General features: G+C 37.3%; 1 protein-coding gene across 6 annotated transcripts in view; it reads right to left on the bottom strand.

The window, feature by feature from the left end:
* Positions 1 to 26060, bottom strand: part of PTPN4 (protein tyrosine phosphatase non-receptor type 4) — a 197265-nt gene that overhangs the window by 58274 nt on the left and 112931 nt on the right. For all 6 annotated transcript variants that reach the window (XM_044936424.1, XM_045164288.1, XM_045164290.1 and 3 more), the window contains exons 11-13: positions 16578 to 16641; positions 13216 to 13388; positions 3623 to 3691 (exon numbers count right to left, since the gene is read on the bottom strand). In XM_044936424.1, the coding sequence (XP_044792359.1) occupies positions 3623 to 3691; positions 13216 to 13388; positions 16578 to 16641 (306 nt within the window). The remainder of the gene's footprint in view (positions 1 to 3622; positions 3692 to 13215; positions 13389 to 16577; positions 16642 to 26060) is intronic.

The following is a 26060-nucleotide window of genomic DNA, read 5'->3' as shown; positions in this document are numbered from 1 at the left end:
TGAAAGTGAAGTCGCTCAGTCATGCCCGACTCTTAGCGACCCCATGGACTGCAGCCCACCAGGCTCCTCCATCCATGGGATTTTCCAGGCAAGAGTACTGGAGTGGGGTGCCATTGCCTTCTCCGTAATCAACTATACTCCAATATAAAATAAAATTTTTTAAAAATTTAAATAAAATTGAAAAAATAAAACATATTGGGAACCACTCTGGGAAAAAAAAGAACTAAGATGCAGATGTAACTATCTGCATATTTCTCAAAATGTGATATGCTCAAAATATTAAAGCATTAACACATACAAATAAAGGAAGTCACTTGCATGTGATATTAACATATAATACATCTATGATTTGGTATTCATATTAGAATATCATATTACAATAGAACCAGTTATGAAATCATGTTCAGTGTTTTTATAAAGATCAAGCAGCAAAGTAGTTAAGCTTCTTGTTAGGAAAAGAATAAAAAAAATAAGTATTTTGTTATGGTGCAGTTTTAACAAAGAAGAATCAGGAAAGTATTCATTTTGATTTTAACAAGTCTGAAAGGAGTGTTGCAAAAAAGTTATAGTACTAAGAACTAGAATAAACATGTACCCATTCTAAGTTAAAGCAGAATTGATAGGAAGTAAATTATTTCTTTCTCAAGAGCAATTTCAAGGAAAATTATTTCAAATTAACATTCTGCTGTTCATTTTACCTTTATACAGGTCCTTAGAATTTTCTAACTGGAAACAAGGGTATCTATGACTGTAGAAAGGAGGAATTTGAATAATTTCAGTAGCCATATCTATTAGGGTAGATAACTTAAGTGTTCTTACTTTCTTTTTTTCTCTTTTTCTGAATAACCAAAACACTAACATGACACTAAGATTTATATTTAATAGAGAAATAGATAATATTTCCATCAATAAATCTAAAAATAAAAGCAAAAAAAAAAAATTTCACAACTTCTTTGAACAAATGCCAAAATGAATTATATCATTCCAATTCAAGTTAAACTTATCACAGCAAAATGCTATAGCCCTGACCAGCTAAATCTTTCCTGTATCAAGGCATTTTTCACCAACAATTTTCCAGTTGGGTAGATTATTCATACACAAATCAGGATGAAGGTAAATCAGGAAAGAAGAAAAAAAAATTAAATTTTATTATTCAAACACACAAAAATCACGTTTTAATGATTTTATTTTGTTTCAAATGTCCTTACTCAAAGGCACTTGTAATATTATTTATTATTTATTTTTACAAGCATTCCAGGAATACTGCTGGCACAGCCTCAGATTAAGTAATGACTCCTGACTCTGCAGGCAGATAAGTGGCAGAACAAAGGGAAGAATCTTAGAGTTAAAGCTACAGATTAGGCTAAAAGGACTTAGCTGTTTAAGATTTACTGACATAAATGACTGCAGATTTTTCAACATTGAAGAAAATTCCTATGATACGCTGACAGAAAAACAAGCAAGAAAAAGCATGAAAAAATTTTTGAAACAAATATAGACATACATAGAAACATCTCGGTGAGCATATATATGGTAAAATTATGAACAGTAAACACTGTTTTGGGGTCATATTTTTTCTTTACATTATTTGACATTGTTGGAACTTTGAAAAAAATTGAACTATCATTTATATGAGTAGAAAAAAATAAAGCAATTTGTACTTTTAGAGGAAAGAAAAAAGAAACAAAAACTTTTTACTCTAGAAACACAAAGCAGGGAGGTCTTTTGGATAAAGACTAAGAAGAAAATTAAAGTCAAAAACAAAATTGCCTAATTCTCATTTATTAAAACTCTCAGGCCTCCACTGGCAGCAGACTCTCAGCACAGGAACTCTTTAAAGAGCTGTGGCTACTATGGTGAATAAGACCGAGGAACTGCCACCCTCCTAGAGTTGACATCCTACTGGAGGAGACAGACAATAAATAGGATCATTGTTCACATCTGTGGCAGGGAAGGAATCAAACATTCACATGTCTGATGCAGAACAGCAAAAACTACTGCAAAGAGGTTAAAAGTATGGTTAGAACCTAGGATACCTGGTTAGAATCTTGTCTGCATCCCTCACTATCTACATAACAATCTCAGGTATGTTATTCAAACTTACTCAGTTTTCTCATTTGTATTAGATTTATTACAGTAATTCACTGAGTTTGAAAACTGTGAGTTAACATATAAAAACTGACTGGTACAGATAAGTACAAAATAAGTATTAGCCATTATGTGATTACTTGATCACCCTCTTTCCATTCACACCCCATACAGTGATCCTACCCCAGCAGCCAGGATAATCTTCCACCCTCCCCTATATTTTTATTTTGAATATTTCAAACATAAACAAAGTAGAAAGAAAAGTTTGATAAACTCCATGTACTCAGGACCCAGGTTTAGCAGTCATCATCATGAGAATCTTGTTTTGCCTTTCCCACCAATTATTCTGAAGCAAATCCTAGAAACCATATATGATATTTGGAAATATTTCAGTTTATCACTCCAAAGCATGAGAATGCTACCATATTTTTTAAAAATGTAAGTCAGTTTACATCCCTCCCATGCTCTCAGTCCCCGTGGCTCCTACTTAGACTCCTAAGTCCTTACCATTCCCAGCACAGGGCCACAGAGACTCCAGCTGCCGCCTGCCACTTTGACCATTTCCTTGACTATGGCCTTGCACACTCTGGCCCATTATGGGCTCCAGCTTCACGGCCTTCCCTGCCACAGTCCTTCACCTACTGTAGGTCTCTGTTGCACCAATTAGAGTTTAAACTTCATTAGACTCAAGATGTCTATCTTCTTCTTCACTGTATTTCCAGGGCCTGAAATAATGTTCAGCACGGTAGGTCTTCAATTTAATATTTGCTGCCACCAATCTGGTCATTCTCCCTCATCAGCTCTAATTACGTAATCATCTACTGGATAATACTGTTAGATTACTGCTCAGACATCTCAAACTAGATCTGTGCAGTTTAACTTTTCTATCACTATCCGTTTTCTCCTGTAACTCCTGTCCAATTTGCATCACTCCAATCTGGTAGTCTTTTCCAGATACTCCTGTCTCTCACATACCTCTACCAACTGGTCAAGGATTTGTGCTAGCTCTACCCACAAAGTAAATTCCTCAAATTTGTTCCCAATTAATCATTTCATTGCCAGTGTTTTAGTTCAGGCCCTGGCTATTTTCATTTGGATTACTACCTAATTGGTCTCTGGGTATCCAGTCTTTACTTCCAAATCATTTTCTGTCCTTACTCATAAAACTATTCTCTAAACCACAAATCTGATCATGTCATCTCACTTTTAAAAACCAAATTGGTTATTTATAGATCTTAAAAAATGAAGATAACAAAACAGTACCCAAATAAAAAGCAACTTCTTAACAATATGATTTAAATAAAGATGGAAATGGGCTGGATAATACATGAGTTATTATGTTTTTCAAAAGTGTTAACAAAAGGAAAAAAAAAAAACTTCCAACAAAATGTAGCATTTTTTTCCTCAACATAATTTATTGTTTAACTGAAGACAGGATCATGTGGTAACTGTGATCATATGTGGGAAAAGAGTTTTCAGTAATTTTAATCTTGCTTTGAAAACAACTCAAGACACTGAATTAGATGTCACTTACCTTGCAAACACTCTGTCTTTATTTGCCTTTTCTTTGCCATACTGAACTGACTGAACTTCAGTTCGCCCACTGAAATACATAAATATGTACAATAAGAAAACCTTAAAGAGAACCACAAGATAAAATGACAACACACAACATGATGAGATTACAATTACATGAGACAATATCTCTAGTGGAGAAAACAGAGCAGAGGGTAAAAAGAATGGACTATACTCCACTTCAATCTGGATGGATGAAACTTAATTACAGTTCTTCCATTAATGAACAAGGACTTGTTCCAAAGACACTGTTTTCAGATACTCTTTCATTTGGAAGTTAGTGTGAAAGAAGTAATTTTGTGTGAGAGGAAACCCTCTCTGCTATGCCCTGGAAAGGCACTCCCTCTAGACTCAGAAATAGGCTGCTCTGTCCCAGCTCATATAAGCCCTGCCCTCACTCCCCACGTCTGTGGTTTGGCTAGTGTCTTTACTACTACTACGACTGAAGTGACTTAGCACAGCACAACAGAGCACAATCAAGGGCCTGATACATGCGGACATCTTCAAGAACTAACTGCTCTTTCCCTGGGAAGCTTTTCTTCCTAATCTACTGATAATGATCATAGATATATCCTCAAATCTCTTCATGTCCAGATACAGGCAACTCCAGAAATTTTTATAAGAGAAGGAACAAAGCACAGAATGTGGTTGGGAGTTGGGTACTGTCTTGGAGCTGATCTGTCTCAAAGCACACCATTTATGTATGAGAAGTGAGATTCCTCTGTGGTACTCCAATAGTTCACAGAAAATTTATTAAAAACTCAGTTCTCAGAGAACCCGTTACCTGACACATAACATACCTAAGTGAATGAACATAAATGTCTAGAATACCAAATAAAAAACCATTTACATATAGAAATTTAATATATACAAAAGCAGCCAAATACAGATTTCCAAAGCTAAGCAAGCAATTTTAAGATCATCTTCTACAGACAAGTATAGATAAATGTGAACAGAATGGCATGTTTGTTGAAGTTTTAATGGAAAAGTCAGAAAAATTATCATGATTTTAAAATTTAGATACATTGATGTTTCTTGATAAAATATATTTCCTCTAAGGATAAACTATACTTTGAACTGTGAACAAGGTAACAGATTTAGGTTCACTATTGCTTTGTATTTCCACACTAGAACAAGGACTATAATGCCCTGAATATTTTGGAACAGAGATAATAAGGGTATGTGTATGAGGAAGTTGGTAGAGTAAGCACTACATCCTCCGATATTCCAAATTCCATCCCTCAGTCTTCATATTTCAACATTTTAAGTATGACAATAGTTCTAGTATTCCTGTGTACGTGCTACGTCCTAAGTCACTTCAGTCGTGTCTGACTTTTTGCAACCCTATGAACTGTAGCCCGCTAGGTTCCTCTGTCCATGGCATTCTCCAGGCAAGAATTCAGGAGTGGGTTGCCCATGCCTGGTCCAGGGGATCTTCTAACCCACAGATCAAACCTGCATCTCCTGTGACTCCTGCATTGCAGGCGAATTCTTTACCACTGAGCCACCGGGGAAGCCCCCCTAGTATTCCTAACCACTGCTTGTTATGAGGGAGGGAAAAAAACATTTATCTAATGTGTATCCATTAGGCATAGGACTGTGTCCAGACAAACATTTGTCCTGCTGCCATTCCTATATCATTTACAATACTATTAATCATTTAGGTGATTAAAGACATTTTGGATATGTCTTTTAAAGTTCTTAAGGACTAGAAAAATAAAACCTAACTTTTATAACTATAGACATACATGGTTTACTTATACACTCATTTAACTCCATGTTAACTGAGCTGCCAGAGGCCTCAATCCAGTCATTCTCTGCTCAGCTCAGCTCTGCGGGAGGCTGGAGGTTCCTCTGCAAGCTGGCTTTCTGTTAGGTTCTGTTTTTTTCTGGTTGGAGACCAGAAAGTGGAGCAAGTCAGAAGCTGAGGACTGTCAAATGCTGGAGTTGGTGGGATAGAACACACAAAGAAACAGAACCCTGTGGATGGTGCCATCCCCAGTCAAAGCGGCACCTCCCTGGCAGGTCCAGAACCAACCTACAGTGCTCAACAGTGTAGCAGCAGGTCTAGATTTGTGGGCTCTATAGCCTATGAGTGACACAAGCTTCAAATCCTTAGGCATTACCCATTCTTCTTCTTTGCTTCTCCAAAAGCCCCCTTCCCTTTTGGATTTTTCAGTCTTTCTAACATCTGTGTAACCAGCTGCCATAATTGTTTTTATTTGAAAAATCAAAAAGGCTTTCTGTATTCCTGACTGATATGGTACTTTTCTGGTGAAGAGGATTCAAATGGGACACCACTACTCAAAAGGCTTAATTAACAAATTGAATTTCATAATAAAAATATATAAAGATTAAATTAAAATATGAGGGAGAAATTGTTTATATATCATATTATCCATAATATTATTCTATAAGGGTTTAGTATAATTAGAACACAGTGAAAAACTATACCATAATCTAAGAACAATAACTTCTGACAGTAAGATACTTGTCTTTAGAACAATGAGAAAATACCAGTTGGTGAAAGAATACAGGTTTATTTTACGTGATGCAAACAATATCTACAAGCACAACAAAAAAGTAAACAGATTTAGCCACAGCCATACCCCTAAGAAATAAACCCCATTATAAGTAGGCAAAAATCATTCTGAAACTCTGTACATACATAGGAAAGGCTATAAATATGGACATAATTCTATTACAATGTCACTATGCTATATACGTCACAATAAAAATATTAAATGGATTTCCTTTGAATTAAAGGAAAGAAAAATGCTACCATTCATTATATTAAAAAAAAAAAAAAAAAAGGAAAAGGAGAATAAAAAGGCCAGGGAAAAGCTCAAAAACTTAGCATATTAACATTTAATTGTTAATATGCATTCTCATAGTTCACTAGTCCCTGCTTTCTCTTGCTTGTACTTTGTCAAAGTTTACAACATATATTTTATGGGGGGTTTGCACTGGCCAGGTCTTCGTTGCCGCACACGGGCTTTCTCTAGCTGCAGTGAGCAGGGGCTATCTTCACTGTGGAGCACAGGCTGCTCAGTGTGGGGGTGTCTCTCATTGCAAAGCACAGGCTCTAGGCACATGCACTTACACCATGGGGCCTCAGTAGCTGCGGCTCGTGGGCTCTGGAGCAAGGGTTCAGTAGCTGTGGTGCTTGGACTTTGTTTGTTTGCAGCATGTGGAATATTCCTGGACCAGAAATAGAACCTGTGTCCTCTGCATTGGCAGGTGGATTCTTATCCGCTGTACCACCAAGGAAGTTCATAATATTTTAATACTATGCTATAGGTTTTAATTATCATAGTTGGTAAGGATTGGTTCCATATTTAAAGATTTTAATCTTTATTCTTAATTAGCTCATCAAGATTATTCTTGAGTCATTTTGATTTCTCTTGGATGGCTTAAACTTACCATTAAAAAAAAATTTTTTTTTTTTTTTTTCAAAATGAGGTCAGAGATGTTCTATTCCCTGAGGTTTTATATATGTGATAATGCCTATCTACTGGCCCTTGTTCTGAATGGGAACCTGGTTAAGTGTAATATTTTCTGCTTATTTTTTTCCTTTAAGACTTTGTAGACAAAGGGTGGCCCATAAGCTACATATAAACTTGAAGCAAGGTTTTATTTAGCATTTACAATGTTTAAAAATATTTAATCTAAAGTGATAAACTTCTAACAAGACTAATAAGGGATAATGACAAATTATCAATAACAAGAATGAGAGAAATGACAGTAGTAGATTCTAGAGATATTGAAAATATAATAGAGAAATATTGCAACTTTTATGCCAAAATATTAAAGAACTTAGACAAAACAAATTCCTTGAAAAAACATGAACTGTCAAAGCTCACCTAGGAAGAAAGAGAAAACCTGAACTGCTTCATTTGTGTTAAAGAAAAAAATGTGCTGTTCAAAAGCCTCCTGTATATCACACTTCTGCATTAGAAGAACAGAACAGGAAAATTCTATCAAATATTTAAAGGGAAATAATATTACTACAGAGACTCTTTTAGAAGACTGAAAAGCAATGAAGCAATACTTCCCAACTCATTCAATGACGCCAAAATTACCCTGACACCAAATCTGACAACAATATTACAAGAAAACTGAAGAGAAATATCCTTCATGGACATAGATGCAGCAAACATTCTAAACTAAATGCAAGCAAACTGAATAAAATAATATATAAAAAGTATAACAGATCATAACTAAGTGGGGTTTCTTTCGGAAATGTAGGGTTACTTTATCACTTGAAAATTCAATCAATATAATTCAGCACATAAATAAAAAGAAAACCCATATGATCATTGTAATAGGTGCAGAAAAAGCTTTTGACAAAAATTAACATCCAATCCTAATAAAAACTTACCACAAATGAGAAATAGAGGAACTTCCTTAACGTGCCTGATATACAGCATCTGTGAAAGCCCAAAACCAACAGCACACTTAAGAATGAAAGACTGAGTGTCCCCTACTAAGATAAGGAACAAGACACGATATCTGCTTTCACCACTTCTACTCAACACTATACTGGAGCTATCAGTAAAGAAAAAGAAATAAAAAAGATCACCGCTACCCTGGCAGTCCAATGGTTAAGAATCCACCTGCCAATGCAGGGGACACCTATTCAATCACTGGTCCAGAAAGATCAAGACGGTGTGCCAAACTACTGAGCCCACATTCTAGAACCCACAAGTCACAACTACTGAGCCCATGTGCCACAACTACTGAAGCTTACATGCCCTAGAGCCTGAACTCTGCAACAAGAGAAGCCCGAGCACAACCAGAGAAAGCCTGCATGCAGCAATAAAGACCCAGCACAGCCAAAAATAAAACAAATAATTTGAAAAAAGATCAAACTAGAAAGGAAGAATTAAAACTGTCTTCATTCTCCAGGAAGAAAATCTGCTGGAAAAGAGTTTTTAAAAGCTCCTAGAAGACACAAGGTAAAGGAAAGTTTAAGAAAATGTAAGAGCAACATAAAAAAAATTGCATTTCTAACTGTGATGAACAATCTGAAATTAAAACATAGTAAGACAACTTCTAACAGCATCAACAACATGAAATAATTAAGGATACATTTGACAAAGATGTGAAAAACCTGTATACTGAAAACTACAAACAGAGGAATAAGATTTAAATAAAAAGATACCATGTTCCATGACTCAGAAAACTCAATACCATGTCAATTCTCCTGAAACTGATCTATAGTTTCAGCACAATTCCAATTAGATTTCCAGAAGTGTTTTTTGTAGAAACTGATCAGCTAATTCTAAAATTCAGATGGAAATGCAAACAACTTTTAAAAAGAACAAAGGTAGAAGACAAATACTACTGGATTTAAGACTGTTTATTTAACACCCATTTATTCTCTAGTTTTGCCAATATGGAGACACCCTCCTTGAAAAAGGCATTAAAATCCTTCCATTCATTTAAACACCCTGTGCTGAAAACACTGTGTTTCAAGGTTTTAACTGTAAGACTCAAGTTCTCAGCACTAATTCTTAAGTCTCATCTAGATTTCTCCCCATGGGTCCGGGGGAGATGATCCAAACACAGTGAAGAACATCTTAGGATTGTAGGCTCGGCTGGCCCAGAAGATTTTGCAGCTCCCTGACCACTTGGCTGGAGGATTTCAGGATTAGGACCCCAAATGGGCTGTGGCCACCAGCGGTGGAACACCACTGTCTTGGGTGCACCTGCCTGCCACCAACACGAATGGCACCCCAACTCCTCTTGTCCTCTTCACTACATATACTGTGACCTGGAGTTTCTGGATTCCAGGCGATCTCTGGTTACGCTTCTGTAAACACACCTGCTGCCTCAGCCCTGGTGACCCACATCAAGGGGGGAAAGACACACAGAACTGTTTTTCAACATAGCATCATTCCACACAAAATTATTTTCCTAAGCCTGCAGATTCTTTTTCATTGGAGGACATTCCCAAGGCTGTGACTTTCTCCGACTCTGCGGCACCACTGTGAGAAGGCTGGATGTGCGTGTCCAGTGCTGTGTGAGTCGGGCAAGCCCCTCTGGCTCCACGCTGGTGCACTCTCCTGAGGAGGTGAGGATGGGGCCCTGGACTCCGCAGCAGGACCCCCATCTTGGGTGGGAAACTCAGGACCGCAGAGTACTTCTGTCCTGAAGTAAGTCCTGGAGTGACAAAAGCCACATGCGCAGGACTACTCCACTGAGCAGCTGCACAGGACTGAGCTGGACCCACAGATGGGTCGTTGATGGCTGACCATTCTTGCCTATCTTCACAGGCTAAGAGTCACTCTCCTTCCTTTCCTGCCCATAACTGTACCTGCTGCTGGCACACATAAGGCAACCTCATGTTCTGGGACCAGCCAAGAACTGAGACCCTAGCAGGAGGCCCCTAGTTCATAGTAGACAAACTCCCCATTGAATGACTGCTACCTCATGGTGTTCTTGATGCTTCAGAATTGGAAAAGGATGGAGAGCACAGCAGTGCGCAGGCCCCTTACCCCACCCCCGTGATACCCTGAGGGGCACCAGAACCTCGCCTCACTCAGCCCCCCAAGCACAGACGACCTCTGTGCCCACCTGTCCTATGGGCCCTGGGCGCACCTCCAGCCACTGGCACCGAAGACAGAGGTGCAGGTGCAGGGCTCAGTGCACAGCAGGCTCTGAGGCCACCCAGACCTGCCATGGTCCCCAACATCTCATCTGCTAGGAAAGCTGGACTAAGACTCACTATTTAAAAAAGAGTCCAGAAATATGTCCACACAAATATGGACTACACTGATTTTCAGCAAAGGTGCAAAGGCAATGCTGTGGAGAAAGAATAACCTTTTCAACAAAAAAATGCTGGAACAACTGGATATCCATATACAAAAAGATAAACTTCAATCCATACTTCACATCATATACAAAACTACTTTCAAATGGATCACAGACCTAAATATAAGAGTTTAAACTATAAAACTCAGAAGAAAACAGAGGAATAAATCTCTCGGACTGTGGGTTAGGCAAAGATTTCTTAAATATGACAAAAGAAAGATCTATGAAAGAAAAAACTGGTAAACTGAACTTACCAAACTTATATGCTTTTCAGAAAACTAGCCACATGAAAAGATACCAGGAGGCAGTGGTTTGAATGTGGCGGAACTGGAACTCTCACAAACACTGCTGGCAGGTGCATAAAATGATGCAAGTTCTTTGGAAAACGACCAAAAGTTTCTTAGAAAGTTAAACACACATCTACTATATGATTTGGTCATCCCACTCCTAGGGAACTTAAAGCAAATGTCCATACACATCCTTCCATACTAATGTCCACAGCAGCTTTATTCCTAACAGTCCAAGCCCGAAAGCAATCCAAATGGAGAAACAGTCTGTCTGATATCCACAATTAAGTGAATGGATAAACAAATTGTGTTATACCTACACATGGAATACTACTCTACAATAAAAAGAAATGAACTATCAATCCAGGAAACAAAATGGATCAATTTCAGAATAATTATGCTGAGAAAAAGAGTATATAACAAACACAGACTATTTTAAATGTGTGCTTCAATTTATATAAAATCCTAGAAAATGCAAACTGATATTTAGGTGCAGAAAACACAACAGTGGCTACACAGAGACAAAGAGAGGTGGGAGAAAGGGCGTTTCAGAAGAGTATGAGGAAAATCCCAGGGTGGATATACTTACTGTCTTAATTGTGGTGTGGGTTCATGGATATATATACATTATATATTCCAAACAAAAAATTTTAAACTTTAAAAATGGTAGCTTATTGTATATCAATTATATCTTAATAAAGCTTTTAAAAATGTAAAATCTGCCAGGACTAGGTCCACATTCCCCCAGAGGCAAGAACAGCCTGAACGGGAAGTGTTGCTCCCATGCGAACCAGTATTTTCTTCTTAAATTATATAGTTCTTGAGCTCATTTTTCAAAAGGAACTATTTAATTTACTATTTAGTACTTTAATTTCCATGATGAAAAATCTGCCTCCTCCTTTTTTGTTTTGTTTGGCTGTACCATGTGGCATGCAGCATCTTAGTTCCTCGGCAAGGAATCGAACCTGTGCCTCCTGCAGGGGAAGCACAGAGCCTTAACTACTGGGCCACCAGGGAAGTCCATTGAGCTTATTTTTTTTTCAAATTAATATCCAGGTAGAAATTTCATCCTGTTTCAGGGATGATTTTCTCCCAAAGTGGTTTCCTTAACTATCTTTTGTATCTATAGTCATCATGATTAGATTTTGTTTTCTATGGTACAGTCAGGGTAAATTACTTGATTTTTCTTTTTTCATCTGAGTCTGGTTTAAATCTGGTTAAAGACTGGTTACTATGATCTATTAATTTTTTTATTGCCTAAATGAAGTGGTGTGTGTATATTTACTGTGTATATCATATTTTCAAGAAGAGAGGGAATAAAAAATGTTGCAAAAGTGTAGTTCTTGTATAACAAGCCTGGTGGTCTTTAGGTTAGGGATGCAGTTTATCGAGGGAACACCGTTATGGTCTGCACTGCTCTCTCATGGGGCTCTCGTCTGTCCCTACTAAGATTTAGCACCAATAGATAAGACTGTTTGATTTTTCCTTGACTGTCACAATTGTTGTCATGCTGCTGCTGCCGCTAAGTCGCTTCAGTCGTGTCCGACTCTGTGCGACCCCATAGACGGCAGCCCCCCAGGCTCCCCTGTCCCTGGGATTCTCTAGGCAAGAACACTGGAGTGGGTTGCCCTTTCCTTCTCCAATGGATGAAAGTGAAAGTCAAAGTGAAGTCGCTCAGTCGTGTCCGACTCTTAGCGACCCCATGGACTGCAGCCCACCAGGCTCCTTGGTCCATGGGATTTTCCAGGCAAGAGTACTGGAGTGGGGTGCCATTGCCTTCTCCGAACTGTTGTCATACTCACTATCTAAATCTAACTACCTTTAAATTTACAAGTACTAATACTTACTTTTCCCAATACTGATTTTAGGATAGTGACAGGGAATCAATCATAACATCAAGCCAGTTAAGAATGTTCTGTGCCTATTTTGTGATTACAATTTCCTTAATTCTAGTTAAGTGCTGATAATGAGTTTTTGGGCTATTTTTACTACTTATTTGGAAGAAGATGTATTTTTGATGGTATATCCTGTACTACACTACAGGCTGTGTTTTGTTTTTTTCTGATTACAAATAGGGCAATTATAAATGCCTGAGGTTTATAAATCTTTTCTGGGCCACATCTGAATATTTTCCTCATGAAAAGGTTTTCTTGTAAATATTTAGCAAAGATACAATGGAAATTATAACATGAGCAGGTTGTAAATAATATGGTTGATTCTTCAGAAAACAATGACCTGGAATTGTCAATGGAACAAGTTTCTTAAGTCTGTTTATATGTTGAGAACCTACAGAACTTTTTGCTGATATAAATACAGGAGGCCACATTTCACAGAGATTTTGACCCAGTTGGCATGTATGAGTAACAGATTCTCTAGTTCAATAAACTAGACCTTTATTTAAGGGGAGGAAAAATCAACAGTAAAGAATCAAAGCATAAGCAATACTTACCAGTACCGGAATTTTGAACCTAATGTAAAATAATGTGCAAAAAAATTCTTTTGAGGTGGAAGTGGTCTGTCCAAACGGAAGAATGTGTGATGTTCTACACACGCTTTCCACAAGTTTTTACATGCTCTGTAGTTCACCATGTTAAATCCCAATAATGTTTCTCTAGATTCATGCTGTAATAAATGACAAAAGGCAGAGAATATCATGAAAATGTTAGAATCTAATACTCCATTTATTTTTTACAGATAAATATTCTAGTCCTACGAACACTAATCCTTCTTGTGTCTTTTCTGCTTATCCAATTGAGAACCAGTAATATAAATAGGTGGCAAAATGTGGACCTTATTTGGCAATGTTACAAATCATAGGAACTTTTACTTTAGAGTACAGTTAGAAATAAATTTAGGGCTTCCCTTGTGGCTCAGCTGGTAAAGAATCCGCCTGCAATGCGAGAGACCTAGGTTCAATCCCTGGGTTAGGAAGATCCCCTGGAGAAGGGAAAGGCTATCCACTCCAGTATTCTAGCCTGGAGAATTCCATGGACTGTATAGTCCATGGGGTCACAAAGAGTCGGACACGACTGAGCAACTTTCACAAATAAATTTAAAACTTGATATATACCTATTTTCAAAACTTAATAGCTATAATCATTTTAAAATACAATCCTTGCCCACAAATTAAACTTTAAGATACATCAACATACCTTTCAACAATATTTTTAAATTTATAAATCTGTCTAGATTGTAAATAAGTAAATAAAAACATTCAGCACTTCAGAACACTATTTTGAAACTCATTTTAAAAATAAGTAGCAACAGAATAGAAGCATTCCTTTAACTTTTTAAACATTTGGCACCAATTACTATTTAAGTAAACCGTTTTGTTTTTTTTTAATCTATAGCAAGGCAGACACGTCATAAATGTAAAGCTCTGATTTTCAGTGACTGTAACCTTTGACCCTCCCAACCTGATTCAGAAATGTGTCATTAGCAGCACCTGTGAGTATCCTTCATCCTCCCTTTCTACCTGATTACCTCTGTAAAGGTGACTACCCTTCTGGCTTTATGACCACAAATTGTTATATTTGTTTTCAATTTTACATACATGGACGCATACATGTGTATCTTGACTTCTTTTGTTCATTATTATGTTTCTATATTCCTCCATTTAATTGTGAAGCAGTAATTGACTCATTTTCACTCTACACAGTATTCTATTGTATGAGAAGACCACAGTTTATTTATCCACTGTTGACAGACATTTACTGTTTATAGCTTGGTAATGTAAAAATATTGCTCCTATGTATATTCCTGTATTTTGTCTGATGCATGTAGGTGTGAATTTTTGTTGTTGGATCATAGATGTCATGTGCTCACCTCTAGTAGGTACCACCCAACAGTTTCCCAAGATGATTAGCTCAATATTCACTTCTTCCTACAAGCAATGAATGTTCCACATACTCCCAAATCACTGGGTTCACCAATCTTTTCATTACACTATTCTGATGGCTGTGAGGAATTATCACATTCTGGTTATAATTTGTATTTCTCTGCTGTTTAACGAGGTTCATGGTACTGGATAAGGAGATATTCTCCGTTCTGTTCTCAACTCTGGAGTGTCTGTTCAAGTCACTAATGTATTTCTGGATTGGCTTGGATATACAACCAAGGACATGGTGTGTATGTTTATTATACACATATTCTATGCTATTTGCCATAGTTCTTAATTTTAACACAGTCCAAATTATCGATCTTCTCCTTTAATGTTCATTTTCCTTCTACGTCCTATTAAGGCAATCTTTGCCTATCAAAAGGTCATGAAGATTTTTTTCTGTAATAAAATACAGTAAAATGTCCATGTATAAATATTAAACAGTGATGCTAGAAAATGATTCATCAGAGAATTCTTAATTATGCATAAGAGTTGGCTTTGTATGTACTAACACTACCTCAGAGAATCGTTTTGAAGACTAAATGATATGAAAATAGTTGATACACATTATCAGGCACATAGTAAGATCTCCAGAAATGTTAGATACTATATTATTATTATTACAAATAACAAGAGTACCACAGGAAGCAAAATGGAAAAATTGGCTTCAGTATCACCTCCTACCAATATAATTATCAAAAGTAAAATGTCTGTTCTCCAGTTTCCAGGAATGATTTAATATATTTTATTCCTCTAAACATTTATTTAAACATGTAGAATAGTGTTCATTAACAGCATTAATCATGATAGCCACATTCAGAAATGGCAAAACTGTCCATTAAAATAATTAAGAATGAATAACTAATTGATAGTATATTCATTCAGTAGAATTCCAAATAGCAATGGAGCAAAATACTGCTCTGTGTAACAACACAGATGAATCTCCCAATGCTAAGGGAAAGAAGGCAGACAAAAACATTCTGTATGATTTCATATTTTAAAAGCTCAAAACAGGACAAACTAATTCATGATGCTACAAATGAGAATAATATTCACCTTTTGGGAGAGTTAATAACTGTTACTGCATCAGCTCTGTTAGTAATAATACCAGCTTCTGAGGTGGTAGTAATGTTCTACATAATAACATTGTATATTATATACCTATCAAGCACTATACTTAATTTCTGCCTGATTTATTTCAAAAACTCTCTTCAAAAAACTTCCATATTTTGTGAATATAAATGATGATGAATTATACTCACTAGATCAAGATCCTCTATAAAATGCATTTGATTCAAATACATTTTGCACACATATAAACACCCTAAAATATGCGTTAATTTGTCAAGACTTCTAATAATGTCAGTCAAAGGATAAGGCTAATTTAATTCAATGAAATAGATAAAAACTATTTATAAGATGACACTCTTTACAATACTGTACTTTCTACGATAACTCAACATGTTGTATTTATTGATAATATAAAAAAAGGACATTACCATTTATAACAAAGGCAGGAAATGTACTACACGTTCATGAACTACAAAGAAAACTAAACACTCAGATTCCCTACAATGAAATGAACTTACATATAAAAGGAAGTGCTACAGATTTAGTTTAAAAAAAAGAAAGATACAAAGAAAAAGGACATATAAATCCTCAGTTACTGACCTTATGAATAGAATACAGAGACTGACAATGAATATCACAACTGAAATTAGTTTCTATGTTCAAGAGACAGCAGAACAGCTATCTAGAATAACCTCAGATCAGAACCACAGAAACACTGGAGAAATACTTTGTCACAAACTATAAATTAACTTAGTTGGCAGTTATTAATAGTATTAATAACACTTTTATTTACACTAAAAGTTCTGTAACGAATATTTATTTCTTTATAAACAATTTATATTAATAAGAACAATACTTACCAATTCTTTTCTTAACTGAATAAAAAACTGTTTGCACTTAAAAGAAATTTTCACAATTTTCAACCTGGATAAAAAGAGAATGGATTGAAGTATTTAAAATATTGAACAAAGATAAAAGTATCAACCAAAGAGTAGTTAAAAATAATCTTTTAATTGCATGTTTAGCAATATCTATTTAACTATATGTACATATACACCAAATAATATATATACATATATACATTAAAAAATCAAAAGTTTTTGGTGTGTCATGAAAAAATAATTAGAATTTATACACTAAGTTGAGCTATTTTACCAGAACATTTACTGAGAACTTATCCATTTTTCAATTTTGTATCCGAAATTTACATAAAAACACATATTACAAGTTAAAAATTCAAGAATACCAAAAACATAGTTTATTTATTCTTTAAAACTACAAGTAGTTTCCTTGTTCTGCATGCAAAGAGCTTAGAAATCACCACTACATCCTAGCAACAAGTAAAGAGCTAAACAGACTTAAACATCATCAATTCTTCTTGGATCCGAAAGAAAGAGAAGAGCACAGAGCAAACTCGACCTCCGAGATTTGAGAGATGAACAGCTGAGTACAGGGAATCAGAGCTTCCCAGGGAAGAGAACTGGGAGCAGAAACTGTCAGAGGAAGCAGTGCCAGGGTAGGAAAACCTGAACTGTATTTCATGAATTGTTGAAGGCTCAGCATGGTTAACTATGAGAGTGAAAAACTCCAAGAGGACCCACTCATAGGAAGGCCCTCACAGAATTCTAAGATTTATCTCCAGAAGCTCAAACAAATTCCAACAGTAAATATCAGAGGAAAATACCCTCAGGTTTCCAACAGGGAAAGGGGAAAAGAAACCATGTTGAAATAGGCCAGAGCACTCTGCTCTTAACAAGGTCTGCATTTACGGGGGAAACAAGTTAACAAGAGCCTTAAATGATCCAGGGAAAGAAAATACCCAATTTCACTCCACTCTAGAAATCTTGTCCCACCCAAAGAGGGAGAAAAAATTGAGAAACACTTGTGAAGCTCACAATTCAGAGGTCGAGGCTCAGAAAAACACAAAGCTAATCACAAGACTATACCCCCCACTCCCCACCGCCAACCCCAACCTCATCACTACATTCAGTTCAGTTCAGTCGCTCAGTTGTATCTGACTCTTTGCAACCCCATGAGTCGCAGCACGCCAGACCTCCCTGTCCATCACCAACTCCCAGAGTTCACTCAGACTCACGTCTATCGAGTCAGTGATGCCATCCAGCCATCTCATCCTCTGTCGTCCCCTTCTCCTCCTGCCCCCAATCCCTCCCAGCATCAGAGTCTTTTCCAATGAGTCAACTCTTCGCATGAGGTGGCCAAAGTACTGGAGTTTCAGCTTTAGCATCACTCCTTCCAAAGAAATCCCAGGGCTGATCTCCTTCAGAATGGACTGGTTGGATCTCCTTGCAGTCCAAGGGACTCTCAAGAGTCTTCTCCAACACCAAAGTTCAAAAGCATCAATTCTTCGGTGCTCGGCCTTCTTCACAGTCCAACTCTCACTTGCATACATGACCACTGGAAAAACCATAGCCTTGACTAGACGGACCTTTGTTGGCAAAGTAATGTCTCTGCTTTTGAATATGCTATCTAGGTTGGTCATAACTTTCCTTCCAAGGAGTAAGCGTCTTTTGATTTCATGGCTACATTACTAACAGCCTATTTACAGCAGTTCCTTTTACCAGTTCCTTTTACCAAGGTTACTAATCAACCCTGAATATTCATTGAAAGGACTGATGCTGAAGCTCCAACACTTTGGCTATGCTATGTGAAGACCCAACTCACTGGAAAAGACCTTTGATGCTGGGAAAAACTGAGGGCAGGAGGAGAAGGTGGTGACAGAGGATGAGATGGTTAGATGGCATCATCGACTCAAGGGACATGAGTTAAAACAAACTCCAGGACATAGTGAAAGATAGGGAAGCCTGGAATGCTGCAGTTCACAGGGTCACAAAGAATCAGACACAACTTAGTGACTGAACAACAATCTTTTACCAGGATATCAGATCGGCCCATCAAGAAAAAATGACGAGGGATACCAAAATGCAAAACAAACAATATAAAGACACAGTATGTAACAGGACCAGATGTGAAAGAAGTGCTGGAATTATCATTCTGAGAGTTTAAAACAACTTACTTAACATGCTAAGATCACCAGTGGATAAAGTAGAGAGCAAGAAAAGATAGGCAATGTAAGCACAGAAATGAAAATCATGAAAAAGGGTACCAAAATATAAAATTAATATTCAGAAACCAGCTCCACTTCTATACACTAACAACAAACTAACAGAAAGAGAAATTAAAACAATCCCATTTACTATCACAGTAAAGAGAATAAAATACCTGGGAATAAACCTACCTAAGAAAATGAAAGACATGTACTTGGAAAACTGAAACACACTGATGAAAGACACTGAAAATGATGCAAACATATGGAAAGATACATCATATTTTTAGATTGGAAGAATTATTATTGTTAAAATGACCATATTACCCAAAGAAATCTACATATTCAAGGTAATCTCTATCAAAATACCAATGCATTTTTCACAGAACTAGAACAAATAATTTCAAATTTTGTATAGAAATACAAAAGACTCTAAACAGCCAAACAATCTTGAAAAAGAAAAACAGCAGAAGGAATCATGCTCCCTGACTTCAAACTATACTACAAAGCTACAGATATCAAAACAGTATGGTACTGGCACAAAAACAGACACAGCAATCAATGGAAGAAGATGGAAAGTCCAGAAATAAACTCATGCATGCACCTATGGTCATGAATCTATGACAAAGGAACAAAGAATATACAATGAAGACAGTCTCTTCAATAAGTGGTGCTGGGAAAACTGGACAGCTATATGTTAAAAAATGAGGTTAGAAAATTCTCTAACACCATAAAAAAAACTAAACTCAAAATGGATTAAAGACTTAAATATAAGACTGGATACCATAAAACTCCTAGAAGAAAACATAAGCAAATAGTCTTTGACATAAATCATGGCAACATTTTTTGGGAACCATATCCTAAAACAAATGAAATAAAAACAAACAAATGAGACCTGCTGCTGCTGCTAAGTCATTTCAGTTGTGCCTGACTCTTAGCGACCCCATGGACTGAAGCCTACCAGGCTCCTCAGTCCATGGGATTTTCCAGGCAAGAGTACTGGAGTGGGGTGCCATTGCCTTCTCCAAATGAGACCTAACTAAACTTAAAAGCTTCTGCATAGCAAAGGAAACCAACAACAAAAAGAAAATCTACTGAATGAGAGAAAATATTTGCAAATGATATGACCAATAAGGGGTTAACATCCAACATATATAAACAGCTCATACAATTCAACATGAAAACAAAACAAAAATCAAACAACCCAAGTAAAAAGTAGAACTGAACAGATGTGCTTCCAAAGAGGAAATGGAGATGGCCAACATGCATATGAAAATATGGTCAATACTACTAATCATCAGAGAAGTACAAATCAAAACCACAAAGAGATACCACTTCACATCTGTCAGAATGGCTAGCATCAGAAAGACAATAAATGTCGGGTGGGAATGGGGAGAAAAGAGAACTCTCACGCATTGTTGATGGGAATGTCAACTAGTACAGCCACTTGTGGAAAACACTAAAACTACACCAACTAGTTAAGGGATATATACAAATTAAAAGATGCAAAATATAACATTAAAAACATATAATATGACAGGGGAGGAGTATAAAAGATATTTTTCACAGAACTAGAGCAAATAATCATCTAACTTGTATGGTACCACAAAAGACCCAAATATCCAAAGCAATCTTCAGAAATAATAAAGCCAGAGGTATCAGGCTCCCTGACATCAGACTATATATTACAAAGCTACAGTAACCGAAACAGTCTGGCATTGGCACAGAAATAGATATAAATATCAGTGAAACAGAATAGAGGTCCCAGAAATAAACCCATGATCACATGGCCAATTAATTTATGACAACAAGGAAAGAATGTACAATGGAGAAAAGATAGTCTCTTCAATAAATGGTGTTGGGAAAACTGGATGCTACGTGCAGGAAAATGAAACTGGACAACTTTGTCACACCATATACAAAAATAAATTCAAAATGGATTAAAGACAAAAATGTTAATACCTGAAAACATAAAACTCCAAGAAGAAAACACAAATAGTAACCCCTTTTGACATCAGTCTTAGTAATATTTTTTGGATATGTCTCCTCAGGTAAGGGAAGCAAAAATAAACAATGGGACTGCATCAAATTAAAAGATTTTGCACAGTGAAGGAAACCAACAAAAAGAAAAGATAGCCCACCAAATGAGAGAAGATATTTGCATATGATATACCCAGTAAGGGGTTGATATCTAGGTATACAAACAACATACAACGCAATACAAAAAAATTTTGATTAAAAAAATTAGGCAGAAGACCTGAAGAGGCATTTTTACAAAGATATACACATGACCCACAGTGACATTAAAAGATGCTCAATATCACTAACAATCAGAGAAATGCAAACCACAATGAGATACCATCTCAGACCTGTCAGAATGGCTATTATCAAAATGACAAGAAATAACAAATGTTGATAAGGATGTGAAGAAAAGAGAATCTCTGTGCACAGTTGGTGGGAATGTAATATGTGCCATTATCATGGAAAACAGTATGGGGGGGCCCCAAAAAAACTAAAAACAGAACTACTGTATGATTCAGCAGTTCCACTTCTGGGTATTTATCCAAAGTAAATAAAAACACTGAATCAAAAAGATTTATGTATCCTTCTGTTCACTGCAAGAAGCAACATTTAGAACCTTATATGAAACAACTGACTGATTCAAAATTGGGAAAGGAGTACGACAAGGCTGTTTATTGTCACTCCATTTATTTACTTATACGCAGAGCACATCATGAGAAATGCTGGGCTGGATGAGTTACAAGCTGGAATAAAGATTGCTAGGAGAAATATCAACAACCTCAGATATGCAAATGATAACCACTTTCATGGCATAAAGAGAAGAGGAACTAAAGAAATCCTTGATGAGGGTGAAAGAGAAGAGTGAAAAAGCTGGTTTAAGACTCAACATTCAAAAAAATTAAGTTCATGGCATCTGGTCCCACCACTTCATGGCAAGTAGAAGGGGAAAAGGTGGTTTTTTCTTCCTGGGCTCCAAAATCACTGTGGATGATGACTGCAGCCATGAAATTAAAAGACAATTGCTTCTTAGAAGAAAAGCTATGACAAACCTGGACAGTGTATTAAAAAGCAAAGATACCACTTTGATGACAAAGGTACGTATAATCAAGGCTATGGTCTTTCCAGTAGTCATGTACAGATGTGAGAGCTGGACCATAAAGAAGGCAGAGCACTGAAGAACCAATGCTTTCAAACTGTGGAGCTGAAGAAGACTTAAGAGTCCATTGGACAGCAAGGAGATCAAGCCAGTCAATCTTAAAGGAAATCAACCCTGAATACTCACTGGAAGGACTGATGCTGAAGCTGAAGCTCCAATATTTTGGCTACCTGACGTGAACAGCCAACTCATCAGAACACTGCTGCTAGGAAAGACTGAGGGCAGGAGGAGAAGGGGGAGACAGAGGATGAGATGGTTAGATGGCATCACTGATTCAACAGACATGAACTTGGGCAAACTCCAGGAGATGGTGAGGGACAGGGAAGCCTGGAGTGCTGCAGTTCATGGGGTTGCAAAGAGTCAGACACAACTTGGCAACTGAACAACAATGTTCATTGCAGAACTATTTATAACAGCCAAGATACAGAAACAATCTAAGTGTCCATATGAGTGGATAAAGAAGATGTGATGTATGTGTGTAGATGTGTATGGATGTTCAGTTCAACTCAGTTTAGTCGGTTAGTCGTGTCTGACTCTTTGCGACCCCATGAACCTCAGCACACCAGGCCTCCCTGTCCATCGCCAACTCATAGAGTCTACCCAAACTCATGTCCATCGAGTCAGTGATGCCATTCAACCATCTCATCCTGTCACCTCCTTGTCCCAACTTCAATCTTTCTCAGCATCAGGGTCTTTTAAAATGAGTCAGTTCTTCGCATCAGGTGGCCAAAGTACTGGAGTTTCAGCTTCAACATCAGTCCTTCCAATGAATATTCAGGACTGATTTCCTTTAAGATGGACTGGTTGGATCTCCTTGCAGTCCAAGGGACTCTCAAGAGTCTTCTCCAACACCACAGTTTAAAAGCATCATTACTCAGTCATTGAAAAGAAATCTTGTCATTGTGGCAACATGGATGGACCAGGAGGGTATTATGAAAATGAAATAACTAGAAAGAGAAAACAAATACCTTATGATTTTATTTATATGCAGAATCTAAAAAACAAAAAAGTGACTCACATATATAAACAGCAAATGAATGGTTGCCGAGGGGAGGCTTTGGTGCAGATAAAGACAAATATGTGAAAGGAATTAAGAGCACAAACTTCCAGGTGTAAAATAAGTCATGGGAGTGTAATACACACGGAGGGAATACAGTCAAAAACACGTAATAATTTTATATAGTGACGGATGAAAACTGGACTTATTGTAGTGACTGTTTCATAATGTATATAAAATACTAAACTACTATGCTGTATACCTGAAACTAATGTTACACTAATTATAACTCAATAAAAAAAAAAACTATTGAAGCTTGTTTTATGGCTAATATATTTCTTCTTCTAATAAATAAGCTATGTATCCTTGAAAGGAATATGTATTTTGCTATTGCTAGGCACAGTACTGAAACAAGAGGGAAGGGGGCAGGGCACAACCTTTAAAAGAATGACACAGCCACAGGACATGACAAAAACTGGTTGGAACCAACTAGATCCAAGATGGTGGAAGCTTTGATTTCCAGTGGATCTTGAGCCTTGTTATTTGCTTACTGTAATGCATTAGCTACATGACACACCTGAGCTTCCCACCGAACCTGAGATTCAGTGCTAAAGAAACCGCATGCAATGTAGGAGACATGGGTTTGATCCCTGGGTCAGGAAGTTCCCTGGAAAAGGAAATGGCAACACACTCCAGTACTCCTGCCTGGAAAATCCCATCTTCCCAGCTTATTATTATTTGGCAGTTTACTTGCATGAACTCTACACCCCAATCTTCAGTTTATGTTTCTGCTATTGCTCTTCAGGAAGGCACAGCCCTGGGTGTGCCCAAAGTAATACTGAAATGACGGTAGTATCAGTCACCCCATCCTTTCAAAAACCACACCCAGCTGTGAACTTCTCTAACTGCCAACACATTGGTCTATTATTTTCAACAGTGCCCTATGTCCTGAATTCCTTTAGAAACTAATTCAATTCAAATTGTTGCTATTCTGAAGAACAGTTTCTGTGGTAAGCATTTGAGGCTATCTCTTCTACTGTCCTTGATTTTGTCTCCTCTGTTGCCTTTGGCTTTCCCAAGAGAGTCCTTCTTAATTGGTCTGAGCTTTATAGTTAAATTTTGAACCTTCATTATTATACAGGAGCCCTGGTGATGTGGCAGTTAAGTCTGGGGTTGGGCAGATGCCAGTCTCTTATCCTGTGATCTAGTCTCAGTGGGTTAGTGGCCTGGGCCTCTTGGCTGCACCCTTCAGTGCTCTGCAACTCACCCCTCCCGAGCTGAAACAAAAAGTAGAGAGAGGGCTTCCCTTCCTCCACCTTGGTTAGGCCCTGGTAACACCCATTTTGATTAAGTATAAATAGACTTCCTTAAGGACAGATCTTTGCTACTGAGAAAAGAAGGCTCTGAGCATATTTCAAACTACTTTCCTGCTCAACCCCTATACCCTGCCCTTCGATCACAAGTGGATTTTCTGTCAATCTTGGCCCTGAGATCACTGGTAGCAAAGGGCCCTTCCTAAGTAAGCAGGGCCTGAGGGAGTGTTTATCTGACAAGCTAGTCTCTGCTCTGTCTCCAGCAATTTGTCAACCACCCTTTATGTACTCCTGCGGTACTGCTGTAGCAGTGGTTTCTAGACCTGGTAAGCTGTCATTTCTTGTATTCATCTGTTTCTTCAGTTTTCAGAAATGCAGTTATGTCCTGTGTTTTCAATTCTTTAGAAGATCTAAAAAGAGTTGTTGATTTTGAGTTTTTTCAGTTGTTTTTTTTTTTTTCCTTCTGAGAATAGGAGTAACAAGTTGCAAAATCTTTACCTGCTAGACTGGGAACTAGGACTGTCCCCTTCCCTTTTCATTTTACTAATGATGTTTTTTGATGAGCAGTAATTTTAATTAAGTCTAATTTACAGAATCCAAGTAATTCCCAATCCAGTACTCAACATTTTAAAGCATGAACTTGAACTGGATAATTTAGGGCTAATCATATATAGAAAGAAATGAGGAAGTATATTTATCACATAGAATGTAACTTTATTCTACACATAGCTCTACTTTTGAAAGAAGAGGTTAAGTGAGAAGCTTGTTTCAGAATCTGAAAGACCCAAGTTTAAGGTTCCACTTCATATTTATCACTTATTAACCTTGGCCCAGTTAGCTTCTCTGGCATTTTTTATTCCTTATCCACAAAACAATGCTAAGGACATCCAAGTTGCAGGGTTATCAGGTACAGATAAAATGCATTAAAATCCATGAGTGATTTTCTTCCTTGCCTTAACCTCCTTTGAAAGGACTTAGGCCAGCCTACCGTAGCTCCCAGGACTGTTGCAGTCAGTGACCCTGACCCCATGACAGGCCACTGTTGACCCACACCTCCACTGGAGACTTCTGGACACTGACTGGCAAGTCTGGCTCAGTCTTTTGTGGGGGTCACAAAAAAACATCTATCTCTGTTTCATTGACTACACTAAAGCCTTTGACTGTGTGGATCATAACAAACTGCGGAAAACTCTTCAAGAGATGGGAATACCTGACTATCTTATCTGTCTCCTGAGAAACCTATATGTGGGTCAAGAACCCTGTATACATACAGTGAGAACCCTGTATGGAACAACTGACTGGTTCAGAATTGAGAAAGGAGTACAACAAGGCTGTTTGTTGTCACCCTGTTTATTTAACTTATACACTGAGCACATCATGAGAAATGCCAGAATAAATGAGTTACAAGATGGAATCAAGATTAGCAGGAGAAAAACATCAACAACCTCAGATATGCAGATGATACCCCCCTCTAATGGCAGAAAGCAAAGAGAAACTAAAGAACCTCTTGATGAGGGTGAAGGAGGAGAGTGAAAAAGCTGACTTAAAACTAAATATTAAAGAAAGATCACAGCATCCAGTCCCATCACTTCATGGAAAATAGAAGGGGAAAAGGTGTAAACAGTGATAGATTTCCTCTTCTGGGGCTCTAAAATCACTGCAGATGGTTACTGCACCCATGAAATCAGAAGATGATTGCTTCTTGGCAGGAAAGCTATGACAAACCTAGACTGTGTGTTGAAAAACAAAGACATCGCTTTACCAACAAAGGTCTGTACAGTCAAGGCTATG

This window comes from Bubalus bubalis, chromosome 2 (genome assembly GCF_019923935.1).
Source record: "Bubalus bubalis isolate 160015118507 breed Murrah chromosome 2, NDDB_SH_1, whole genome shotgun sequence".
NCBI lineage: Eukaryota > Metazoa > Chordata > Mammalia > Artiodactyla > Bovidae > Bubalus > Bubalus bubalis.
The sequence above is the reverse complement of the archived record's forward strand: the minus strand, read 5'-3'. Positions and strand labels throughout refer to the sequence as shown.